Source organism: Heterodontus francisci, chromosome 41 (assembly GCF_036365525.1).
Source record: "Heterodontus francisci isolate sHetFra1 chromosome 41, sHetFra1.hap1, whole genome shotgun sequence".
Taxonomy (NCBI): Eukaryota; Metazoa; Chordata; class Chondrichthyes; order Heterodontiformes; family Heterodontidae; genus Heterodontus; species Heterodontus francisci.
Genome location: NC_090411.1, coordinates 26,993,741 through 27,013,677, shown reverse-complemented (window position 1 = coordinate 27,013,677; position 19,937 = coordinate 26,993,741). Strand labels below are relative to the sequence as shown.

General features: G+C 44.5%; 1 protein-coding gene across 3 annotated transcripts in view; it reads right to left on the bottom strand.

Moving 5' to 3' along the window:
* Positions 1–19,937, bottom strand: part of LOC137353386 (serine/threonine-protein phosphatase 6 regulatory subunit 3-like) — a 99,033-nt gene that overhangs the window by 33,919 nt on the left and 45,177 nt on the right. For all 3 annotated transcript variants that reach the window (XM_068019605.1, XM_068019603.1, XM_068019604.1), the window contains exons 7-18: positions 17,680–17,793; positions 12,674–12,839; positions 11,471–11,623; positions 10,755–10,922; positions 9,400–9,464; positions 7,370–7,485; positions 6,122–6,207; positions 4,940–5,029; positions 4,304–4,401; positions 2,037–2,094; positions 959–1,092; positions 384–502 (exon numbers count right to left, since the gene is read on the bottom strand). In XM_068019605.1, the coding sequence (XP_067875706.1) occupies positions 384–502; positions 959–1,092; positions 2,037–2,094; positions 4,304–4,401; positions 4,940–5,029; positions 6,122–6,207; positions 7,370–7,485; positions 9,400–9,464; positions 10,755–10,922; positions 11,471–11,623; positions 12,674–12,839; positions 17,680–17,793 (1,367 nt within the window). The remainder of the gene's footprint in view (positions 1–383; positions 503–958; positions 1,093–2,036; positions 2,095–4,303; positions 4,402–4,939; positions 5,030–6,121; positions 6,208–7,369; positions 7,486–9,399; positions 9,465–10,754; positions 10,923–11,470; positions 11,624–12,673; positions 12,840–17,679; positions 17,794–19,937) is intronic.

The window sequence follows — 19,937 nt, the reverse complement described above, 5'->3', positions numbered from 1 at the left end:
TCTGAAATGAAAGGGTTCCATTCACCAGCACAACCATTCCTCAACTTGGTGAGTGCAAACAATGTACAACAAAAGAAACCGCAACAGCTTTCTCACAGAATAGGGACAGGTACAGGTGACTTTCGCTGAATGGGGAAAAGTCCAAACGGTTGAAAATCCCCATGGTTCTGTAGCACTGTTCCTAAAGAAACTGAATCAGTGTCTCTCACTCACTTCTCTATATAAATGGCCATATAAGACAAGGTGACCACAAACAGTACTCATTCGCAATTCACAATGGCTTCCTCGCACTGGCTGCATATAGCCACAACAAAGCTTTCGATCGACGGGCACAGATAAGAAGTTGTCACTTTAAATAGTCTGACAAGCTCACCAATACTCACCTTTATGAGGATCTAACTCCACCTTCTCATCTGTGGACTTTATAGTGCTCTGTCCCCCTTCGTCATCATCGTCCTCTTCAGAGTCTCTGCTTCCTTCACTGTCGGTACTTCCAGAGCTTCTGCAACAAGCACATAAGAAATTAAGATGTTTGTCTGCACATGCCATTTTTTTTCATTTTAGGCTACAATAATGGATTAGATGCAGATAAATGTGTAGTTTCTACTGTCCAGGTGGTTCAAACAGATGATAAACGCACTGCCGTGTGGAGTGGAGTCATAGACTGGGAAGATCCCAAGGTTGATCGCTATCTGTGTTGAAAAATCAGTTGCGTAGTGTCCCTGTGCTGGGGCCTCTTGCCACTCAAGGACCATACTAGAAAGGGACTATGAGCAAATATCGGGTGAGGACAGGCTCCGGCTTAGCCAAGATGCACCCCTGCAGCAAAACAACCACTCACTGTCTAAGTTCACTTGAGTTTGGTGAGTTTATCAAAACGCAGCTTGTGGAACTGTACCACACCGTGCTCAGGAACAGAGGGTAGGAAAATCTCTCTGTTACAAACCCCATCCCGTACTTTGGTGCATGCGGTGCATCTGCTGCAAAATGCAGATCCTTTTCTTGCCACACATCATCTTCATCTGAGCCTTCGTCATCGTTGAACTGTCGTATTCGCTCCTTCCAACACTCCTCAAACAGATTTGTGTTTGGCTGAGAAGCAAAAAGGACAGAAGAAAATTACACTTGCACCCGAGTTTTGAAATCAGTCTGGTTACATAAATATTTAAATTGAGATATAAGCAGGGAGTATTTGCAATTTCTGCCACCAGTTTAAAATAGAAATCTGATTCTGCAGTTTCTTAAGTGGATTCGCTGTTAATTGAAATACTGTAATGCATTTCATGAGTCTCATCTCCAGTACTGGCCATACATAGCCAAAGATTAAAGCTTCTGGCTTGCTCCACTGGTGAATCAGAATGCAAAGACACCCTGTACAACCGTATAGGCTGAGAAGGCTCCTGGTTTAATCTTCAGTATTTGCCAAGTTAGGATGGCAGAAGAGGTGCTAGAACCAGTCAGAAGGCTACTCGGATTATGAGGGTAGGGGATAAATCATCTCAGGTTTATGCTCTTGATTGCCACCCAGTGAAGCCTGTTAGAAAATACATGCAATACATGTTTGGCTTGGCTAAGATGCCTTTATGGTTGAATAGCCCCAAATGCTACCTGCTGTCAGCACTTGCACACGAATAGTAGTCATTTGCTTCAGTTACAGAAGGATTACTGGCTTCTTCAAAATTGTACCCAGCCTCTTAGTGTTGGAGAGCATGGGAGGTTAGAAAAGGGGGTAAAAACTGGAGCTAATGTTTTCCCTGTTAAATTGTAGGAAATACAAACGCTAGACAAGTAAGGACCAGAAGGCAATTAGGAAAAAGACAGTGCAATTAAGGATCATTAAAGCCAGATTTCATTATTTCTCACATTTTTCTGTGCTGGTGGAGTTTTAAAAAAAAAACCACACAATTCTCCCCTGATTCTGTCTCTTAAAAACCCCGAATTCACCCAGGTCTGAACACAGAATATCTGGGCCACAGACAAGTGCACATAATGTCAGTGGTATCATTAAAGCATTAAGAAGCACCAGCTATACTCACACTGTCACTGTTGGCATCGAACACAAAGCTGATGTTAGCTGCTCTCTCAAACGGGGAACTGTTAACAGAATAGGAAACAAATAGTTAATATTTATCTTTTTGAAAGGGGAAGTGGCCCTTGTCAGCTCTGCACAAGAAGTTACCTCAGGTAAAAATAATTTTGAAAACCTTTGACTGGAAGGAGAGATGGAAAAACAGAAACCTTACAACTGTTAGTAATTCCTAAAAGGTGACACCACATTTAAATATGCACCACTGGAAAGTCATATAATCACAGAATCTTACTGCAAAGGAAGAGCCCACTGTGCCCGAGGTCAGAGGTTATGGGTTTATTGCTCTGCCCTTTCCCCATATCCTTCCTACATTTTGATCAAAATATTTATCCACTTCCTTCTCAATTATGGACTCTATTTTCACTGTTTCTGCTAGGGCATTCCATGCCCTTATAACAGAGTCATAGAGAGATACAGCACTGAAACAGGCCCGTCGGCTCACCGACTCTGTGCCCACCAACAACCACCCATTTATACTAAATCCTACATTAATCCCATATTCCCTACCACATCCCCACCTTCCCTCAATTCTCCTACCAACTACCTACACTAGGGGCAATTTACAATGGCCAATTTACCTATCAACCTGCAAGTCTTTGGCTGTGGGAGGAAACCGGAGCACCCGGCGGAAACCCACGCGGTCACAGGGAGAACTTGCAAACTCCACACAGGAAGTAGTGCATAACAAATTCTTCTCACCTCTTCCCTTTGTTGTTTTGATTTTAAATTTATGCCCTCTAGTTACCACTCACTGACCAGTGGAAATAATAATTCTCAGTTTACCCCTCCTAAGTCTGAACATCTCTTTGGATCTCCTCTTAACCTTCCCTCTTTGTTTAAAAAAAAAAGCTCCACTTTCTCCCACCCTCCTCATAACTAAAGTTTCCCACCCCGGCTATCATTATAATTCATGTCTTCTGCACTTCAGCATGCTTGCCTTGGTGTGCAAAGGAGGTCAAATGCAAAGTAATATTTATACCCATTTAGAGCGTAGAACCATTTGCACTGGAAAGGGTTCTGTAATATGTGGCAGCCCCCTTGCGGCTAGATTGTCCCAGTTTGTATTGTGGTTAAAGAAAGTATGGTGTACGAGAGATTCGCACAGGCTCAGTTGTTTCAAAGACAATGGCAGGAATTGTACGCCGCCCCAGTGAGTCGGATGGTGGCGTGGGGGCAGCGTAAAATTGAGCGGCAGGCTTCGGAAGGCATATCCGCCCCGATCCGCCTCCGACCACGTTTACGGAGGTCCGCCTGGGAGTGAGAAGCGGCCCGCCCGCCCGAGGCCAATCAAGACCCTTAAGCGGCCACTTAATGGCCCTCGCCCACCTCCATGGGTATTTTACCCGTGGCAAGCGGTTGTGCCGGGGACGTGAAAGGCCGCCCAGCTATAGCTGCCAGCCTTTCCACACCCCGGAGGGGCGGGGGGGGCCTGGCAATCGGGCACAGACCGCCTCCCAACCCAATCCCGGGATCCAAGGCGCCCCCCCTCCCCCCAAATGACCACCCCAGCCTCACCAGAGCACGACCGATTCCCCTGGTGAGGCAACCCAAACACCCTCAGTCCTGGCTCCTTGGTATCGTCCTCGGTCGGCTGGGCTACAGTCCCAGCAGTGGCCACCGCTCCTGGTGGCGCTGCTGAGACTAAGAGCTGCCGGCCTGCTGATTGGGTGGAAGTCCCGCCTCGGGCCAATAAAAGCCTAGGGATCCGTAAAATATGGGACGGATCCCCAGGCTGGGTGGAAGCAGGTTCGGCACTGACATTTACGTCGGAGTCCGGCTCCCATCCCCCCACTGTAAAATTCCGGCCAATGTGAGCATGAGTTAGCATTTACAAATAGTATGGGAAGAAAATGGGAAAAACACACATTCAACGAAAATTAACACTGTCCACGTTTCTCAAGATTCCAAGTAGCCACTTATGTAGATGATCCATCACGTGTTATTTAACCTCCTGTTCTCCCCACTACCACCCCCGATAGAAGTACCCTCTAAACGTCCTCTGTAATTGCCTGCGAAGCATCACCTTAACTGCCATTCTTCTCTACCTGCCCATTCGGAAGTCCAGACTTTCAGTCTGCTTCTTCTAACAATATGCTGCGTGCAGTACCCACCATCCCCCTCACCCCATTGACCTTTTCCTGCTGTAATCTGCCAATCCCAAACCCAGTTTTCCCTCTTGTGGAAATAGTTACACCACCAGTGAACAGAACTCACTTCACACTTCCCTCCTGCTCAGCAAACTCCTCATCATTGAAACCAAACTGATCGATGAAGGTGGACGTCATCTGTTGAATCTGATAGTCGGAGAATGCCTGAAAAAAGTGATACATCCAATCAGAATAATGGGCAGGAGACAGTCATCGATACCAATCAGAGCTCCAAAATAGAGGCAGTCATAGACTCACCAATGAGAACAGAATAGAGGCAAGCAACGGTAAATCTTGTGGCTTATGTTACTTTATAATGAAATTATTATAGAACGAATTCTTAACTGAGCCATTTGTCCTACCATCCACCCTGTCTCCATGGAGTGCCCAACTTAACAGTGAGACCATCTACTCCATCAATACATATCACTTGAGTACTCGAACAACTATGTGGACTGGACAAGGCTCAAGGAAATTTGTACAGCCCACAGCTGACAATAATTCACCCTTCTGGAGATCAAGTTTTTTGTGTAACAAAAAATACTCCACCCGCCTTCCCCCCACCCCCATGACCAGACAGAGGGTGTGCGAGAATGAGCCCGGGGGGTGGGCAGGAAGTGAGAGTGTAAAAGGTCCAGAGAAACAAAAAGAGAAAAGACATAATCTAGGGTTTTCAGACCAATGTGCTGCTTCCAATTCATACCTGCTGTAAAACGGCCTCCTGTGGGAAACTGAACTCTTTTAGATCATTCTCATCGTCATCACTTGAGGAATGCAGGTTCCGCATGTTCACCTGAGCCACAAACATCAAACATTACTTACTGCAAAACCAATATAGCAAAGCTTTTAGAACAATGTCAAAACCGCTCCCAAAAAGATCAACATATTAAATAGCCAATTGTTGTAAAAACACAAGACCATCATAATGACTCAGTATTTGACTTCCAAAGGCAGTGAATGCCTGAAGCTACTGCCGATGTCAGACAGAAGGACACTCAACCATGGGAAGCCAAAATTAAAAGGAAATGCTGAAACGCCAGAGGGGGAGTTACACCTTTTAAACCGTGATCGAAAACAGCAAAAGCCAACTGAAAAAAACACAGGCACAGAAACTTGTCGACACCTCGCCTGTTCTACGCCTAAAATTTAATATGGCGGATGGCATGTACACACACATTACTCGCCTCTGCCATACTGGCAAAGGCTTCGTTGTCGTGCCCCTCTCGACCACCTTCTGCTGTCCTCCCCCACCCCCCCCCCCACCACACCACCCCATTCCCAGGAATTTCCCCAGGCCTGCTGCCAGGAGAGCAGCTGGCACAACCTTGCCCTCATGGAACCAATGAGCTGCTTCAAGACACCTATTGCTCGCTGGCAATATACTGATAGTGCCAGAGGTCCAATGTCAGCAGAGCTTTTACTGCATGCCCACGAAGTGCTCTATTTCGGGCCTGAAAACAGACCAAAATTAATCTATATCCCTTAATGTTAGGCTTTAATATCAGTCTTCAATTTACTTTTGGCCAGCGGGAACCATAAAATAGAATCAGGTAGGGTTCCTGCTCCTCATTACGATCCAGTGAGCTAGTTGGAAGGTCACATCTGTATACACAATTGGGCTTGCCTGCAATTCTCTCCAGGGCGACACTTGTCTGAGTTCACATGGTAAGAATGGTCACGTGAGTGTCGTAGTGGAGGGTTTCTTGCGGTACTGGGTCCCAGCAAGTTGTTGCTTTCAGCAGAGGTGGGCAGAAAGCTGATAGAAAAACAATTCTTGTGGAACATCAAGGCATCTTCGGAGAAGTTGAAACCCGTGATAATATTCAGTCAAAAGAGGCAATGATTGGATACTCGTAAGTGGCTCCCAGTCACAATGCAAACTTACCAAATCAACGGTATTTTTCTTGTTCATTTCAGAGAGTGATCCCAGCACAAATTTGTCCCACCGCTCCCGCTCTTCATCTGGAAGTTCTGAAACAAGGCCAAAAATGGGTTACATGAGCTCTGCGCACCATTAGTTGTCACAGAAATGTCCAGGGTCAGGGAAACACGGTCAACTCTGTTTCCCTTAAACTCTTCTCTTTTAAGAATCTCATCAAAATATCCTTTGAACCCATCAACATGGGTTTCTTTCACAATCTGCAAGTCTGCCAACCTTTGAACAAAGCCCTAAATTTCCTTCATACTCCCAACATCTTCCTTCAGTGGCCTGATAGCGACGTTTAAGAGGCATCTTGACAAATACATGAATAGGATGGGAATAGAGGGATACGGTCCACGGAAGTGCAGAAGGTTTTAGTTTAGTTTAGAGATACAGCACTGAAACAGGCCCTTCGGCCCACCAAGTCTGTGCTGACCATCAACCACCCATTTATACTAATCCTACACTAATCCCATATTCCTACCACATCCCCACCTGTCCCTATATTTTCCCTACCACCTACCTATACTAGGGGCAATTTCTAATGGCCAATTTACCTATCAACCTGCAAGTCTTTGGCATGTGGGAGGAAACCGGAGCACCCGGAGGAAACCCACGCAGACACAGGGAGAACTTGCAAACTCCACACAGGCAGTACCCGGAATTGAACCCGGGTCGCTGGAACTGTGAGGCTGCGGTGCTAACCACTGCGCCACTGTGCCGCCCAGCATCAAGATCGGCGCAGGCTTGGAGGGCCGAATGGCCTGTTCCTGTGCTGTACTGTTCTTTGTTCTTTGATATTTAACCCCTTAACCATCATGAGCAATTCACAATTTTTGTCAGTTCCAAGATCACGACTATCCACAATGTCACTGTCATCCAATATGCAGTTAATTCTAGTCTTTCACTGGTCTTGCTATCCATCAAGAACACTACCTGATACCAAGGTATCCAGCTGCAGAGAAACTGGCACTTTTCCAGCAGGCGTGAGTAATGCTAAAATACAGGGATGGACAATAGGAACTGTTTTCAATCCTGAATAATCCATGTTTTAGAGTGAAAGCAGTCATCCTAACTTGACAGCTCAGTTGATACAAGACATTTTTAAACTGAGAAGCACAGAGCAGGTCTGTATTCAACAAGGTGAATCACAGTCTGATATTCAAAATGAGTCTTTTTATTTCACATCCTTCTGGCTAAATAACAAATTACCTTTAATCATCTGTGCTATCGAAGTGTGGTTAGGACCATTTTCTGAATTTTGTGCCATGGCATTTGCTATTCTCGTTAAATGACCCATGTAGCCTTTCCTCCTGCCACCTTCCGACCTAAAGAGAATGAGGGAAAAAAAACACAACACACAAATAAGCCAGACTCTCAAGTCACAAACACTTCTATTAAGCAACAAAAATTCTTGGTTTCTTCCATGATATATGGGAAAGGCAAATGGTGTAATGTCAAACCACACAAAGCAGAAAGTCCCAAGTCCCAATCTGTACCAAGGTAGCTGATCTCAGCGTGGCCAGCAGTTGGGAGTGCTCCAATTGCTCTCACCTGAACTCTGGAAGGGTAAAGCAGCCTCGGACTCCTCTGTTGATCTCTACTTAGTGATATCTGTTGCTAAGTGCCCGACAGAACAGGAACAGGCTTGGCTGTGAAGGCCCAACTGTCAGTTATTATTCAATGTCCAGGTTCACACATCAAGGACTTACTAGCATTCTACCAGTTGTGTAGAGAGACTAAAGAAGCTGGGGTTGTTCTCCTTAGAGTAGAGAAGATTAGGCAGAGATTTAATATCAGTGTTCAAAATTATGAAGGGCTTTGATAGCATAGATAGGGAGAAACTGCTTTCAGTAGCCAGAAAACACAGATTTAAGATAACTGGGAAAAGAACCAGGAAGCGATAAGGAGAAATGTATTTTACACGGCGAGTTATGATGATCCAGAATGCACTGCTTGAAAGGGTAGCAGATTTAAGAGGAACTTTCAAAGGGGAGTTGGATGTCAACTTAAAAAGGAAAAATTTGAAAGAACACTGGGAAACTGCAGGAGCGTGGGATTAATTAGACAGCCCTTCAAAGAACTAGCACAGGCACAATGAGCCGAATTGCCTTCAGTGATATACGATTCCATGAAGAAAGGAAAAGAACTGGGGCGGAAATAATTAAAGAACCCTGAATGGACAGATGGGTTGTGGGAATTCAAACTCGAGCAGCTTAATCTGTCTGTCACGGGGCTCAAAATAACAGTTACTGTTTTACGATTCACGCATTGAAATACGGACATACTCAGTACTTTCTAGATCTACATCGTTTAAGTACGATTCCATCTGTACATAGAGGTGGGACTGAATGCAATGGATAATGTTTCTCCAAGGCCCTATTTTTAGCTTTTCTTACAAAACAGGTGCAAAAGCAATTAATTATTTGTTCAGAGAATTTGCATCTTTACTCATGGTTTTATTTAATTTACACATTTAGAAAAATAAGTCAGTGATTTTATATTTTCCTCACTCTTCAGATCTCTCCTGTACCACTCGCAAGCTGAGGGGATGACAATGTAACCAGCCTTTGCCATGTTCAGTAACCAGAAGCTAGGGAAAAAGTGGAGCAGCTCAAGACGGCAATTTCTCTTACTGCCCGATGAATAGACGTGGGGCATTCCAAACCACTAAAGTAATGGACTCCTGAGTATTATATTAATGTTACAGTGAGGAACATTGAAGGTATTTGCCCAATGTTTGATGTAGCACAAGGCCATACAGAGGTCTCCAGGTTCCAGATTGAATCCACAGACTGTACTGATTTAACTGACCTCAGCCAGCAGCATCACTATCAGAACATAGGGTGAAAGAGCGATAAGGTGGAAGACATAGATACTTGTTCTGTTAGGGATAGGACGAGCTTCCTTCCTCTTTAACTTGCTTTAAATCCAGCACACATCCCCATGGCTTGCCACAGGGAGGCAACTGAGAGGATATGAACAGACTGAAACACTTTTCTGGCCAAGGCTCCCCAAAATAGCTGAACTAAGTTCAAAAAATATGAAAAATGGTGACTCCTCAGCAGCATTCCAAAGGTAAATGTGTGGCAGAGGCAGGAGAGTGTGGCACGTTTGGTTTTGAGTCATTTCCCTCAGACAACTGCTGGTTGAGGGGCTGTAAAGATTACCCCATACATTAATTTCTGCTGCTTCCCCTTGTCGCCTTGGCCTGTGTACTGTCAGTTTTCCTGAATACTTACTGTATTTTTTCATTTTCCTCCCATGCCGACACTACTCTGTGCATCAACCGGCACTTCTGGAACAGCTGATAGGAAAAAGAACACAAGAATGATACCGAGGACATTACTTCAGGTTCCACATGTACACTGATGACACCCAGCTTTACTTCACTATCACTGCCTCTGTGTTGTCAGCCTGCTTATCCAACCAGCAGTCCTGGATGAACTGCAATTTTCTCAAATTAATCACTGAGAAGACTGGAGCCATCATTTGTGACACCAACTACCTCAACCCTTACTGTTGATTCCATCCTTCTCCCTGGCCACGGTCTCAGGTTGGAAACAACCTCAGCATCCTATCTGACTGGTAACTGAGCTACCAAGCCATATCCTTGCAAACATAATGAGCACCTTTCACCTCTAACATCAGCTGTCTCAGACCCTGCCTCAGCTTACCTGCTGCTAAAACCTTCATTCATGCACTTATTACATCCAGACTTGACTATTCCAATGATCTGATGGCTGGTATCTCATCTTCCACCCTCCGTAAACTTGAGCTCACTTAAAACTCTGCTGCCCGTATTCTAACTAGCGCCATCCCGTTCAACCATCAAACCTGGCTTGCTGACCTTCATTGGCTCCTGGCCGAGCAACGCCTCAATATTAAAGTTCTCCGCTTTGTACTCAAATCCATCCAGGGCCTCAGCATTCCCTATCTCTGTAACCTCCTCCATCCTTAAATCTTACAAGTACTCTGCATTTGTCCAACTCAGACCTCGTGCATATCCCGGTCTCTTCACCACCACCCCATCCCAGCCAATCCCCACACCATCATTTGCAACCTGATGCTGGACAACTCGATGGACAAGATATCCCTTTATAGGGAATATACATGCCCTCTTCCCCCTCCAATGCAAATGTTACAGGTACAGAGCTTACTCAATTGCAGACAAGCCTGGAAGTGGCAATGATGGTCAGCAAAGAAAGGGTGCAAGTACATTCAGCGCATGGGCTGCAACAGTTTAAGAAGGAGGCTCACCACCACCTTCTCAGGGACAATTAGGGATGGGCAATAAATGTCCACATCCCATAAATGAATAGAAAAGAATTTTTGTAAGATGCCAATTACACTAACACATTAGGATTAATTTTGCACTATATTTATCTGCCTTACTAGGTTAAGCCGATAACTCAAAATCATTTCACATTCGGACCCTCACAGGCGGCAGGCAAAGGAAGTTTTCATTGTGTCCTGTCTGGCTTGGCTTGATTACAAACCTCAGAAATGAAATGTCGGTGTCTAACCCACTGCATCTTAATCCCACACATGTATTCTAAAAAATGGACATCTCTTCAATAATACCAGGTTTACATACGTGTTTGATGAGTGGATTCTCTCGGGTGGGCTCTGTATTGTTTTCGGTGTGATTTTCCACTTTGGTTTCAGTGCAATCTTCTGCTGGAGGGTTCCCCAGTGCCGTGCTAATACACAACTCCACTTGCAAATGGAGGAAATTATTCCACACATACTTGAAGTAGAGATCCTGGTGAGGCAGACCCATAAAAAAAAATTGGCATGGAACACTAAGAAATCGTACACAAATCAGGATATTGTGCCAGCTGATCAGTTGTAAATTTTTTGTCAAAAATTGACCAAGGGGCTCAACCATGATCTGCTGTTAACATATAAGAGGAGAAAAGGCTATCTGTGGCTTAGAGTCTGGCTGATAACCTTATCCACTAAGCTGTTAGGGGACCTCCAGAGATGATCCAGTGTTATAGAATCATACAACATAGAAGGAGGCCATTCGGCCCATCAAGCCTGTGCCGGCTCTTTGAAAGAGCTATCCATTAGTCCCAGTCCCCTGCTCTTATCCCTTCAAGTACTTATCCAATTCACTGTTTCAAGCTACCATTTAATTTTCTGCCACTACCCTTCAGACATTGCAGCCAATTTTCCTCAGTGCAAAGAGCTGGTATCGCAGAGGAGGCTGCACAGAATACTTTCAGCATGCTTCAGAAGCAACAGGGATTAGCTTTACACAATTATCTTCTTCCCTACTGGGTACAGGACAGTCCACCTCATACTCACCAGAAGAATGTCCAGTGTGTTTAACTCCATCAACTCCTGATTCACATCACTATTGTTCACCTGCAAGACACTAGTGACGAGTTTGACCACATGAACCCGAGTGTTCCCCAGTGGCGGGTCCAGGGTACCCCAGGTAGTCACCATTTTATTCTTCTGCAGTAAGAGAAACAAAAAGAAACTAGAGGGGCAAGAGTGAAAAGTCTCAAAATAATGTGTACATTACCTTCAACTGTAGATAATTTCTAGAGTCCTGCAATAATTATGAAATGCTTGTTAGTGTAACCCTCTGAATGGGACATAAGAACTAGGACCAGTGTAGGTCTTACAGCCCCTCAAGCCTGCTCCGCACTTCAATAAGATCATGGCGGATCTTCTACATCGACTCCACTTTCCCTCCCTATCCCCACATCCCTTAGTGCCCAAAAATCTATCAATCTCAGACATGAATATACTCTGACTATAGATCCACAGCCCTCTGGTTAGAGAATTCCGAACATTCACTACCCTGAGTAAAGACATTTCTCATCTCACTCCTAAGTGGCTGACCCCTTACCCTCAGACTAAGACCCCACTTCTCAGCATCTTGATGTAACTCGGAGCACAATCACGACTGCACGACAAAATCTGTGCCAAAAGCAGAACGTTTAAACAGATTATAAGCAGTTGACATCAGCCTTACAGTCACTCCATAGAATCTACTCAAGGCATCTGAACTCAGTTGAGTTCCAGCCTACCCCTCAATCCCTGGTATCAGTTATTCTATCCAAACCCCTCGATTAAATTCCAACTGATAACTCACAACTGGATGCCCGGATATATACATATATAAAAATATAAATAAAATATATGCAATATAAACCATTTGAACCCCACAATTAGGTTCCAACTCACTCGCAAGGATATAGGCTATCTGAAACCCTCAATTAAATCCCAATCTGTAACTCACTCTCTGGGATATAAATAAAGCTGATTAGTCCAATGTGAAATGTTAACTTGTATTTTCTCTATCAAGTGCTCAATGTCTTGCTGTGCCTTTCCAACATTTGCTACTTTAATTTCAGACTTATAGTAAATGACTTTTTTGCAAAATCCATTGATTTTTCTTTTAAGCAGTGTCAGTAAAATCTCCTGCACCCTTTTCCAGACCTATGGAACTTATTTCAGAAAGAAACGGTAATAAATTGAACTTTATTTCGGACTTGCCTTTGGTGGGTCAAGGAGCAGCTGGTGGAAATCTTGCAGTCTTAATTTGATGGCAAGTAGCGTTCCTGCGCTGACCTGACTACACGCATGATCCATTCCAGGGGGGCACAGATCCAGCTGGCCATCAAGGTTACAGAAAAGTCCACCCATACCACCCAGATCAGACCTGCACAAAAACACAAACGAGAGAAAACCAAGTGATTAGTCCAGTCGTTAGCAGTGACAATTTGCTGAGTAGGATTGGTTGAGCCATCAAAAACTGTCAAGCAAGAATGCTAATGAAATCTTGACAGGATGGATCTTTGCTTTCAGACAGCTGTTACAGGAGAGAAGTGACATCGGTTTGCAAATAATGCCAATTGGGTGAGCACTCACCCAGTTTTGAACTAAGCACAGTGATTATGGCGATCAGATCTGGTAATTTTGATTTTTTTAAAAGTACCAGTTAGTTTTCAACAGTTTCAAAAATGTGATTTTTGGTGTGAAAGTTCACAGACCTGAATGTTAACTCTGCTTCTCTCTCCACAGATGCTGCCTGACCTGCTGAGTATTTCCAGTACTTTCTGTTTTTATTTCAGATTTCCAACATCTGCAGTATTTTACTTTTCCATATTTATTTAACTAATTGAATTTAAATTCCACAGCTGCTGTGGTGGTATTTGAACAATGTCTCCGTATCATTAGTCCGTGCTTCTGGATTGCTCATCCATTAACATAACCACTCTGCTACCGTACCTCTGAAATTACATTTTAGGTGGACACAGCACAAAAAAGTTCAGGGATGACAGATTTTGGATAATTGCCACAGACTGCGTAACTTCATTCAGAGAGCAGACAGGAATAGTTCCAGACAAGACATCCGCTGCTTTCAGACCTGGAACCCACTTTATTTTTGGAAGAGAAGGGATATTTAAGAGAGAATCAAGCCTGGATCAACAGAAGATCAAGCTGCTGTGTTCAAAAACATTTGTGCAGGTCCATAGAGCCTGCAGGTGGAGAAACAGATTACGATAGCCAACCCTGCAGAGTTTGCCTTGACCCTGGCTCCTGCACCAGTGGGCCAATTTTTAAAAAATGTATAATAATTTTCCATGATGTGCTAGAAAAGATCCGAAACATAATGATGCATTTTGGGAGGACTAACAAGGACGTCAGAAATGCTCCATCCATCAATATTGGCGACCACGCTCTGGAAGTGGTTCAAGAGTTCACCTACCTAGGCTCAACTATCACCAGTAACCTGTCTCTAGATGCAGAAATCAACAAGCGCATGGGTAAGGCTTCCACTGCTATGTCCAGACTGGCCAAGAGAGTGTGGGAAAATGGCGCACTGACACGGAACACAAAAGTCCTAGTGTATCAGGCCTGTGTCCTCAGTACCTTGCTCTACGGCAGCGAGGCCTGGACAACGTATGCCATACAAAAGCGACGTCTCAATTCATTCCATCTTCGCTGCCTTCGGAGAATACTTGGCATCAGGTGGCAGGACTATATCTCCAACACAGAAGTCCTTGAAGCGGCCAACACCCCCAGCTTATACACACTACTGAGTCAGCGGCGCTTGAGATGGCTTGGCCATGTGAGCCGCATGGAAGATGGCAGGACCCCCAAAGACACATTGTACAGCGAGCTCGCCACTGGTATCAGACCCACCGGCCGTCCATGTCTCCGCTATAAAGACGTCTGCAAACGCGACATGAAATCGTGTGACATTGATCACAAGTCGTGGGAGTCAGTTGCCAGCATTCGCCAGAGCTGGCGGGCAGCCATAAAGACAGGGCTATATTGTGGCGAGTCGAAGAGACTTAGTAGTTGGCAGGAAAAAAGACAGAGGCGCAAGGGGAGAGCCAACTGTGCAACAGCCCCGACAAACAAATTTCTCTGCAGCACCTGTGGAAGAGCCTGTCACTCCAGAATTGGCCTTTATAGCCACTCCAGGCGCTGCTTCACAAACCACTGACCACCTCCAGGCGCGTATCCATTGTCTCTCGAGATAAGGAGGCCCAAAAGAAAAGAAGAAAAAGAAGAAAAAAAGAACAAGGCAAGGCAATATACAATGGATGGTAGGACCATAGTAAGTACAGAGGTTCAGAGGGACCTTGGTGTACTTGTCCATAAATCACTGAAGGCAGCAGCACAGGTAGATTAGATGGTTAGGAAGGCATATGGGATTTATTCGAGGCATAAAATATAAGAGGCGGGAGGTTATGATGGAGCTGTATAAAACGCTAATTAGGCCACAGCTGGAGTACTGTGTACAGTTCTGGGCACCACACAGTAGGAAGGATGTGATTGCACTGGAGAGGGTGCAGAGGAGATTCACCAGGATGTTGCCTGGGCTGGAGCATTTCAGCTATGAAGAGAGACTGAACAGTCTAGAGTTGTTTTCCTTAGAGCAGAGAAGGCTGAGGGGAGGACATGATTGAGGTATACAAAATTATGAGGGGCATAGATAGGAAGAAACCTTTTCCCTTAGTGGAGGGGTCAATAACCAGAGGGCATAGATTTAAGGTAAGGGGCAAGAGGTTTAGAGGGAATTTGAGGAAAAATGTTTTCACCCAGAGGGTGGTTGGAATCTGGAACATACTGCCTGAAGGGGTGGTAGAGGCAGGAACCCTCAACATTTAAGAAGTATTTAGATGAGCACTTGAAACGCCATAGCACACAAGGCTACGGGCCAGAGTGCTGGAAAATGGAATTAGAATAGATAGGCTTGATGGCCGGCACGGACACAATGGGCCAAAGGGCATGTTTCTGTAGTGTATAACTCTATGACTATAATTGGGGTTTCTCTGAATAAAGAACATTGATGTTCAAGCAGTATTTCAAGGCACTTTTTCTACTGGTATGTTTTGTAAGTTAACTATTTTTTCCAAGCTATGCTGCTGTCTTCTCCTTTCCAGACTACTCAAGCCTTATACCTCCTGCAGCCAACCTGCTCCCAGCTCCCCACCTCTGCTGCATTATGAAGTAGGCCTGTAGAGGTGCATCAGCCTAGGCCGCAAACACAGCACCACACCACCCTCCCCCACCCCCTCTAGGGCAATACCCAATCTCCCTCCAGCAGTAATGTAATTGAGAACAGAGGCCCAACATGTGAAGGAATCAAACCTACAACACTTCGCACTGGCAGTCTGATGTGTCAATCAAAACTATTACACTAAGGCGAGTGAGGCCATCTAACTTCCTTTTCCTTCAATGAGGATACCTATAAGGTGGTTTCTGTTGGGTCAGGTAAATTGCCAGAGCAAGGGAATTTTCAAAAGCTCACTCACTAGCAGTTAGCTTCCTCAACAGGGATACTCAAGATAGATGAACTCGTCAATGTGGTTCAGTTACTAGCACTCTCTTCAAGTCCTACATCAGAGGTTTGAGTGAATAACGTGGACTCTAGTGCAGCGCTGAAGGAGGTGCCGTTCCTTGGGCGAGATGCTAAACCAAATTCTATTTCTGGCGGACACAGAAGATCCCATGGCAATAATGGAGAAACAGACATCTTGCTTGCTGACGTAACTACTGTCACTTCACTTTAACAAGTAGTTCACTGAATACAAAACATTCAGTCTGAAGTATTATGACCCGGTGAGAAAGGTGTCTAGGGGTTCCTCTCAGCCTTCACCTGGTCTTACCACAACGGGGTTTAATTTTTAAAACACTGTTTTGAGCTAACCCTTGGTGAATCCTTATTCATTGCTTTCCAATTATAAGGTAAAAAAAAAAGCACAAACAGGTTTTCTTAGGTTTAAAGAAAAGGCAAAATTTATTAAATTTGAACTGAAACTCTAATTCCATTGACGCCCAAGGAATACACGATGTGCCCACTCCAGCATGCATACGCGATAATAGCATGCAGATAGAGACAGAAAGAAAACAGAATAAAGTGGAAGTGTTTGAGGCAATATCTGAGGTGGTTTTTTTGTGTTACTGTTCTTCAAGTTCACTGTAGAGTCCTTGATTAAAGGTAGATCTTGCTTTTTGTTGGGGCCCAGTATTTTTCTTCAACCTTGTTCGCTGTAGGAAACTTTTTTCTCGAGTTCATCTGTCTTCAGTGGATTCAGAGGCTTATGAGAAAGAGATGGGAACAGACGGGAGAGATCTTCTCAGTCCAGGAGCAAACAGTCTTTCTGCGTCCAAACTCTGTGGCCAGTTCAACAGAAAACCCTGGAACAGCCAGTTAGTCATGTGACCAGCTGGTCTAACTAGTCCTGGATTGTATCACCTTAGCTGTCTCTGGAATGCTCCTCTTACATACAATACCTGGTGATCAAGGTCCATTGTGGGTTGAATGCATCAGGGAATGGTCCTTTGTCCTTCCAAGCACTGTCTGTTAATATGCAAATGTCTTTTCCAGCCACAACTCATCTGTTTAACAAGTTATTTCCTCGCTCCAGTAAACCATTTAAAATCAATGTTCATGACAAAATTAATGTGCCTCATTCTTGGTAGGTGGGGCCTAGCACGACAGAAGAGCTCTTTCAATGCAAGTATCATGATCATAAGAAGCGAAGTCTATCAACCATCTTACAAATCAAGACAGGCAGCCTCTCAAAGAAATCACTGTAATCAATAGCCAGAGAGACCAACTGGGTCCTGCATTTGATTTAGCATGTCTGCTGTGTTAACCAGTTACCTGTCACATCAGTCGAGACAATGCAAGTGGCGTAAACTGCTTCCATCATCCCATGCACCTCCTCCCGCTCCAGGTTAGGGAGGAGAAATCAACCAGGGCTCTTTCTCCCGATCGTATATGTGATGCTATATGCGTATAAAAGTATTCTCAAACCAAACTGACAACCTTCAGTGGTCAAATCCGATGATTCTGTGCTTAAGGATATCTTTTTATCAAGTGATTTAGCATGCTGTAACATGCCACATATTTCTGCATTTATTTCATGTAGTGAGTTTACTGTCCAAGCGCTGCATTAAAAATCCTGGAGACAGCGAAAATGCTGGTTTCAGAACAAGAAGATGTCATATGCCATGCTTTCTATTTTTAACAAACTTACCGGGGCCTGCGTGTTTCCAACAGCGTCAGCAGTACCTGGATCCCGTTAACGATCACCGACTCATCCTTCTCGTCCTCGAACATGTTATTAAGAAGCTGTTCGATGGTCTCCTGTCTAGAAGTGGATCAAATGGAGATTGTGATCAGAAAACAAACATCCTTAGCAGCAAACTGGAAGTATCCTGGAAAAGTCTGCTCCAAATCTGTGGTACATGCTCAAACATCCAACTCTCAATTAATAGGAGGGACAGAAAGCAGGATAGAAGTTTGGAACTCTCTTCTGCAAACGGCAATTGATGCGAGATTATCACTTTTAAAACAGAAATTGATAGATTTTTGTTAGCCAAAGTTATCAAAGGATATGGGACAAACATGTTAGGTCGCAGATCAGCCATGACCTCACAAAGGCAGAAGAAGCTAGAGGGGCTAAATAGTCTACTCCTGTTCTTATAGAGTCATAGAGTCGTACAGCATAGAAACAGGCCCTTCGGCCCACCGCGTCCAAGCCGACCATAATACCTATCTACACTAATCCCACCTGCCTGCATTAATTCCATATCCCTCTATGCCTTGCTCATTCAAGTACCTGTCCAAATGCCTCTTAAATATTGCTACTGTTCCTGCCTCCACCACCTCCTCAGGCAGCTCATTCCAGATACCCACTATTCTTTGTGAAAATTTTACCCCTTTGATCCCCTTTAAATCTCCTCCCTCTCATCTTAAATCTATGCCTTCTAGTTTTAATCACCCCTACCATGGGAAACAGACTCTGTCTGTCTACCCTATCTATGCCCCTCAATTTTATATACCTCTATCATGTCCCCTCTCAGCCTCCTTCGCTCCAGGGAAAACAGACCCAGACTATCCAATCTCTCTTTTTCACTCAAGCCCTCCAAACCAGGCAACATCCTTGTGAATCTTTTCTGCACCGTCTCTCGCTTAATCACATCTTTCCTGTAGCGCAGCGACCAGAACTGCACACAGTACCCCAAATGCGGCCTAACCATAGTTATGTACTGTAACATGACGTCCCAACTCTTGTACTCGATGCCTCGGCCGATGAAGGCAAGCATGCCATACGCCTTCTTCACCACCCTGTCTACCTGTGTTGCCACTTTCAGGGAACTATGTACTTGTACCCCAAGGTCTCTCTGCTCAACAACACTTCCCAGGGCCCTGCCATGCACTGTATATGTCCTCCCCTGGTTTAACTTTCCAAAATGCATCACTTCGCACTTGTTTGTGTTAAATTCCATTTGCCAATCCCTTGCCCACTTTCCAAGTTTATCTATATCCTGTTGTAACCTTAGACAACCTTCTTCACTGTCCACTATACCACCAATTTTGGTGTCATCTGTAAACTTACTAATCATGCCCCCTACATTCACATCCAACTCATTAATATATATGACAAACAGAGGGCCCAGCACTGATCCCTGCGGCACACCACTAGTCGCCAACCTCCAATCTGCCTTCCATCTAACAGGAACATGCCAGCCCTGAACTCTTCCTATCTCACTTTTAAAAGCCCCCTACTTGCCAGACGTCCTTTTACCTGTAAACAGCCTCTCCCATTCAACCTTTGAGTGATCCTGTCTGATGCCATCGAAATTCGCCTTCCCCCAATTTAGGACTTCAACCTGGGGACCAGTCCTATCCTTTTCCATAAACCTATGGAGGTTCCAATCCCACTCTGACTTGCCTGAATGCATTTCAAACAGGATAACCCATGAGAACTACACCTCCTGCAAACCAATTGCTCTATGGTTTGGATGGCAGGCAGAACCAGTTATATAAATACATGGTCCAAAGCATTCAGTGCCTGTGACATTGCGAACTTGCTTAAGTGCTAAAGTAGCTTTTCTTGTCAAGATACAGTATCACATCACAATCTGTGCGATGCAACTAAAATCAGCAACTCTCAGATGGTGTGAAACCAAAATTCTTTAGAAGAAGACCAGCACACCAACATCCTCATAGAAGGAAAGAATGCAGAGAAGTGAACAGTAATCAAGAGGAGAACAAGGGTAGGTAACAGAAGAAACAATACTCAAGTCCAGAAAGCACCAGATCCTCGTTCCTCAAGTATCTTCATTTCCAAATCACTAGTTTTACTTAGACACTACAGCTACTGACACACAATTAAAAATGCTGCTGAAAGTTGTCACTGTGTACAACCTAAGGGACATTCAGCAACAGCTTGGAGTTACAAATAGCTCACACGTGACGTAATTTATTGTAAAATTCAAGTATATTTTC